The sequence below is a fragment of the Rosa chinensis genome, chromosome 5 (assembly GCF_002994745.2).
Source record: "Rosa chinensis cultivar Old Blush chromosome 5, RchiOBHm-V2, whole genome shotgun sequence".
Classification (NCBI taxonomy): Eukaryota; Viridiplantae; Streptophyta; class Magnoliopsida; order Rosales; family Rosaceae; genus Rosa; species Rosa chinensis.
The window spans coordinates 63,496,264-63,502,532 of record NC_037092.1 but is presented as its reverse complement, the minus strand read 5'-3'; the positions used below and the strand labels follow the sequence as shown (position 1 = coordinate 63,502,532).

The following is a 6,269-nucleotide window of genomic DNA, read 5'->3' as shown; positions in this document are numbered from 1 at the left end:
CAGACCCATATTGTCCATGTTCTCACAGACCAACCCCTGAAACAAATCTTACAAAAGCCTGAGACCTCCGGCAGATTGGTCAAATAAGCAATTGAACTGGGTGAATGTGGCATACATTACAAGCCTAAGATGACAGGCATCAGCAGATTTCATTGCTGAGTTCATTCCACTTGAAGGAAACGAGCATCAAGTAGTAGCGAACCCGGTGCTTGCCCTGGCACCTGCTCCCGCTGAGGTTTGGTAACTACACGTGGATGATTCATCAAATAACAAGCACAGTGGCGTGGGTATCATTCTATCTCACCCAGATGGCTTTACATATGAGTATGCACTCAGGTTTAATTTCAAGGCTTCAAATAATATCGCTGAGTACGAGGCTCTAATCACAAAGGAACAATTGGCTTAGGAGTTGTGAGCCAACCATCTAAACATATTCAGTCATTCTTAATTGGTGGTGAACCAGGTCAATGGAGGATTCCAGGCTAAACAGTCACACTTGAGCTCTTAACGGGGTCTGGCAGGAGCCCTACTGCAGGGATTCACATCATACAAAATCACGCAGACCAAAGCTGAAAATGCAAGGGGAGACACTCTAGCAAGACTAGCCACTACTCCTCCCGGTACCTATACAAGCAACACCAAGGTTGAAACAATCAACAAACCAAGCATCTTTGAGGCCTTCTCTAAAATCTTCATAGTTGAACCACCAAGACAATCTTCTTGGATGGATCCCTTCATAGCATACCTTACTGATGGAACACTGCCCATAGATCGAATAGCAGCCAGACGCCTCAAACGTCGTGCATGCCTACACACTGCAAGAAGACAAGCTATACCAGTGAGACCAATCTTTTCCTTCTCTCAAGTGCCTCACACCAGATGATTAGTAGATACTGATGAGAAAGATGTCTGATGTTCCATCACACTATGATCCTACATATTTTCAGAGAATGCAACTATACAGCTAATGCTCTTGCTAACGGAAGTATCAGCCATGACTATGGCATTATGAGTTTTGATACCCCTCCCCTCATGTTGCTAGTACTTTCAATGATGATCTTTGTGATCTCCTAAGAGCTAGGAGAGTCAGAACGCGGCATGAGGACTAATTTTCTGTTTTGCCTTTTGTTATAGGCCTTTTAAGCCTCCTTTGTAACCAAAAAAAAGAATATTCAGTGATTCTTAATTGGTGGTGAACCAGGTCAATGGAGGATTCCAGGCTAAACAGTCACACTTGAGCTCTTAACAGAGTCTGGCAAGAGCCCTACTGCAGGGATTCACATCATACAAAATCACGCAGACCAAAGCTGAAAATGCAAGGGGAGACGCTCTAGCAAGACTAGCCACTACACCTCCCGGTACCTATACAAGCAACACCAAGGTTGAAACAATCGACAAACCAAGCATCTTTGAGGCCTTCTCTAAAATCTTCATAGTTGAACCACCAAGACAATCTTCTTGGATGGATCCCTTCATAGCATACCTTACTGATGGAACACTGCCCATAGATCGAATAGCAGCCAGACGCCTCAAACGTCGTGCATGCCTACACACTGCAAGAAGACAAGCTGTACCAGCGAGACCAATCTTTTCCTTCTCTCAAGTGCCTCACACCAGATGATTAGTAGATACTGATGAGAAAGATGTATGATGTTCCATCACACTAGGATCCTACATATTTTCAGAGAATGCAACTATACAGCTGATGCTCTTGCTAACGGAAGTATCAGCCATGACTATGGCATTATGAGTTTTGATACCCCTCCCCCTCATGTTGCTAGTACCTTCAATGATGATCTTTGTGATCTCCCAAGAGCTAGGAGAGTCAGAACGCGGCATGAGGACTAATTTTCTGTTTTGCCTTTTTTTACAGGCCTTTTAAGCCTCCTTTGTAACCAAAAAAAAGAATAATGGAAGATCGTGCCGATAAACATGAAGTAGATGCAAAGACAAAAATTAAAATGAACACAAGTATATCTGTTCAAACTTCATGTACGTTTGCATTCCTACATTCATAGCATCAAAGCTTATCACAAACCATGACTGTCCAAACAATTCAACCTCCTAGTTGAGCATCAACTACCAGTTCATATCCACACCCCCAAATATTTATCATGCGGCAGCTATACACAAAAATACAACAAGTTTTGAATTAAGCACATCCCAATACATGACAGGCAAGAAAAATCATACAACACAAGTAATGATCCCGGGTGGCATTACAACACGGCCAAAGCCATCATTCTGTTCTAGAACTTTTCCGATAAATGCATTCATCTGGATGCCAACGACCAAAAATTTAAAAGAAAAGATGGTAGTGCAGTGAACCAGGTTATAAAAGCCATGGCCGTAGCTGTTTCAAATTGTGCACAATGGTTATGGGCACAACTGTCAAGATCATTGTCAATAAGAACTGTGATCCCAGCAGAAGCACAAGCTGCCGCGAAAGTAAGAGTGGATGTCATCTGCAGCAAAAGAAATAATAATTGTACTTTGCTTCAGCCACCCACAGCTCACAAATAAAGCCTTGAGACACTCAAACAGTGCATGGCGCAAGACTAAAGGAAAAATAAATGCTCAGCAACAATGGGCCAATCTACTGCTTTAGAGAGGATATTTACATGTGTTTTCACCCTTTAATATGATTGTTAATATTTTACCATTAATAAGTACTTCCAATACCAAATATTTGGAAACTACATAATGAACATGACAAAGTGTTTCATATAAGTAAAAGCTTTCCTGATCAGCTATGTTAAAGATTCTAACATTCTAAAGATGCTTCCAGTATCATATATTCAAAACGATATCCCCTCTGCGGGTACAATAGGATCATCTTATAGTGACTTAGGATTAGCGAGTTTAGGTCCAAAAATAACTGCAGGACTAAGCCAATCACAGAAAGTACCAACTTACTACCGCCAAGAGAAACTAGTAATACAAGTAAGGTAAAGCCACTTTTGCTTAAAACTAGACAAAGTTGTAAGCACCATATAAACTCAGAATCGGATCCATTGTGCTCTTGCATTACTAGTGATCAGCAAGGACTAGGACAGCATCATCAATCAGATTCAATAGCTTCACTTGTAAAAGAACTATATAGCTTGTAAATAAGGGCTACGATTTGTATGGCGATTAATAACTGAACTTACAAAATCGCTATTTTGAATGTAGACAAGCAAGAACCAAACAAAACAAAGTAACACCAACAATCCCAAATTGCTGAAACTGTAAAACTCTGCGAAAATCAGTTGGAATTCATAACTCGTCTTACCCCATCGCCGAGAGTGAACAAGCAGACAACTTTATGGCTCTGCAAAGAACGCCCCACTAAAAGGGCATAGACGTCAGCAATGGCCAGTGAGAAGCTCCACAAAGTCTGCAACCCGGTAGCGGCAACTAGGTAGCTGATCCAAACCAAACACCAAAAACCCAGAAAGATAATCCAATTTGGTTACCCAATTGACATTAAAGCTAAATCAGATAAAACAAAAATAGTGAAAATGATGAGACCCACCAGAAAGCGGTGACGGAAGGGAAGTCAGAGGTGGAGGCCATGACGGCGAGAGCGGCGGCGGAGAAGAGGAACTGGGAAAGGCGCAAGGCGAGGCCGGCGGGAGTGCCGGGCATGCCGGAGAGGTCCTTCATTCGGACCCGGGGCGGGTTTGGGCCGGCGGCGCCGTCTGTGGTGGGGACATCTTCAACCGGGTGAACCGACCCGTGGCTCACATTCATTTCCTCAGTCCTCTCTTGGGTATTCGGATTATACAAGAATCATAGCCGAGGCTTTTTCAGATGGATTGAAACTGAAACGACGAGTCTTGTGGGATCTGGTCGTCGGCTGGTGGGGATGAAAAGATGGGGGAATCGGGGAGATGGGTTTTGAGACTATTGTGAGTCGTGGGTATGACTCTGACTCCTCCCTCCTGCGCACCAAATGAGATTCTGACGTCTTCGCTGTGTTTTTACGTTGTTGTACTTTTTCGTGGGAGTGGTTAGGCACTGTGGTTTCCTTTTTGCTTTTGGTGTATTTTAAAATAATTTGATCCGGGTAAAAATAATAAAAAATATAAAAATAGTACTGCTTTGTAAAAAGAAATTACCTGAGAGGTTTAGTCCAGCGAAAATCTGTATATGTCTGTAAGTTGGATAAATGTGAGCTGAATACTCAAAGAGATCAGCGTTTGATCATCCACTTGTGAAAAACTCTTCCTGGAGAGAGCTTTATCCGAAATCAGCTCCCAACTCAAAGTGGTAGCACAAGTTGCCACCATTTTCGTAACCCAAAAAAAAAAAAGGAAATTGGATCATTTTTTATGTATAGAAACCACACATATAGGAATAAGTGAAGTGGAGAAAAAATGAAATATTTCATACTCTAAGATTCTCGTTCTTTTCTTTCATTAATTTCGAATTTCTTAATTGTTTTCCCACCATTTTTTGGAAGAATAATCTGATTGTATTAATCACTAATAGAAATTACATAAATGGAATGATCAGTTGCGATAAAGGTTAACAACTTGCATTCCTACTATCATTTCTAGATACGGGATTATCATTATCGATGATTTGCAGGAGTCAATGAGGTCCAACCCTTAACCAACTTGATCGTCCCACATTCTAGGCTACGAATTGAGCAACACAACTTTGTTTGCTTCTCTTGGAGCATAAACCACACTTGGAATCCAAAAAGTAGCCATTAAGTCCCTGATTTCATGAACCGACATTCCCACAGAAGATGCACACTCTTCATCACTAGAAATAAGTCTTGCAGCTTCCAAGCAATCACTCTCTACTAATAGCAAAATTAAAAGCTAATTATTTTCCTTATTCGCACCTGAATTTATCTTTTATAGTATAGGAAACAAGGGTCTTTCCTGAAGAGAACTAAGAATTCTAATCACTTAGAAAAAGTCACTAAAAGGACTACTGTTCCTAATGAACAGCAGTCGAAAATCTAATTATTTAACTATCCTAAACTACTCTAAAAAGTATGAAAGGATACAGAAGTACATTAGACACAAAGAGGAACTAGCACACAAATTTTTGGGGTTTTTATTTTTTATTTTTTTATATGGAAATAAAATTCGATAAAAACAAAAACAAAAACTAAAATTAAGAAAATGTTTAAGGAAAACAGAAATTGGGAGAGAATTGAGTCGTAGTACTTTCATTGATAATAGGGGCCTCTTTATATAAAGGATTACAAGACATAGAATCAGAGTTGTACAAGGAAAAATAATTGTATTACAACTATGTCAAGTAATCTAGATTTTGGACCAGACACATATTCTAGATTTACTTGAACACTCCCCCTTGTGTCGCCCAAACGTGGTGCTCCTCTCATTGCCTCATTAAAAATCTTGTCGAGTAACAAAAATACAGTGGGAAAAAAATAACCTTGGTTGAAGGGGAAAAAGAGCACAACACAACTTTCACGTTTTGAGACCATTCATGTAGACATTTCCCCTTGATGTCTGCATCTTCCCCTGATGACTACGATCATGGGAGTTCAGATAACTTCCGCAAATAATGCTACCAACATGTTTCTCGAAAGTGGAATTTAGTCATTGACTTAGTGAGCAAGTCTACCACACTGTCCTCAGATCAAACCTAGTTCACTTTGATCAAAGTGAACTAGGTTTGATCTTAAGGAGAGTCTGTTGTTGCTGATTATGCTTAGTGTTGTCACTTTTGATGTAGTCTTGCTTCATTCGTTCAAAACAAGCAGCATTATCCTAAATGCTCGTAGCCACATCTGTGGTAGACTTCAAACCACAATTGTTCAAACATGCGTTATTATGGATCCAATCCATATACATTCACGAACCACTTCGTGAAGAGCAATAATCTCTGTATTATTTGAAGATATAGTGACTAGGGCTGGGCTCGTGTTGGGTCGGGCCCGAAAATCAGTAAGACCTAGACCGAGACCGAGGCAGAGGCCGAGACCAAAACTTTCGGTTCGGGCCGGTTCGGGCTTTTTTAGAAATGAAGACCGACAGAAACCAAACCTATTCGGGCCGGTTCGGTCTTTCGGGCTTTTCGGGCCCAATTTCCAGTTCGACAAGATTTGCCTGTTTTCCAAACTGCAGTTCTGCAGTTCTGTGATCGACTGAGAGGGAGGGACCGAGGGACTGAGATGGAGGGTGATCGACTGAGAGAGAGGGACCGAGGGACGAAGAGAGAGAGAAGGGTGATCGACTGAGAGGGAGGGACCGAGGGACTGAGAGGGAGGGTGATAGACTGAGAGGGAGGGACCGAGGGAC

At 41.4% G+C, this 6,269-nt stretch overlaps 1 protein-coding gene across 1 annotated transcript; it reads right to left on the bottom strand.

Annotated features, from left to right (window-relative positions):
* Positions 1 to 1,974: 1,974 nt before the first annotated feature.
* On the bottom strand, positions 1,975 to 3,958 carry LOC112167915 (CASP-like protein 5A2). The gene is made up of 3 exons (XM_024305013.2): positions 3,518 to 3,958; positions 3,275 to 3,407; positions 1,975 to 2,465 (listed from the first exon to the last, which is right to left on the bottom strand). Exons 1-3 carry the CDS (start codon positions 3,733 to 3,735, stop codon positions 2,274 to 2,276), a joined length of 543 nt encoding a protein of 180 aa, XP_024160781.1. The 5' UTR covers positions 3,736 to 3,958; the 3' UTR covers positions 1,975 to 2,273.
* Between the last annotated feature and the right edge of the window lie 2,311 nt (positions 3,959 to 6,269).

Coding starts and splice junctions, on each gene's coding strand:
- LOC112167915 (XM_024305013.2), bottom strand. CDS start 3,735: ATGAATGTGAGCCACGGGTCGGTTCACCCGGTTGAAGATGTCCCCACC. Junction 3,408..3,517: donor CCTTCCGTCACCGCTTTCTG/GTGGGTCTCATC, acceptor GGTTTGGATCAG/CTACCTAGTTGCCGCTACCG. Junction 2,466..3,274: donor TGTTCACTCTCGGCGATGGG/GTAAGACGAGTT, acceptor CTTTTGCTGCAG/ATGACATCCACTCTTACTTT.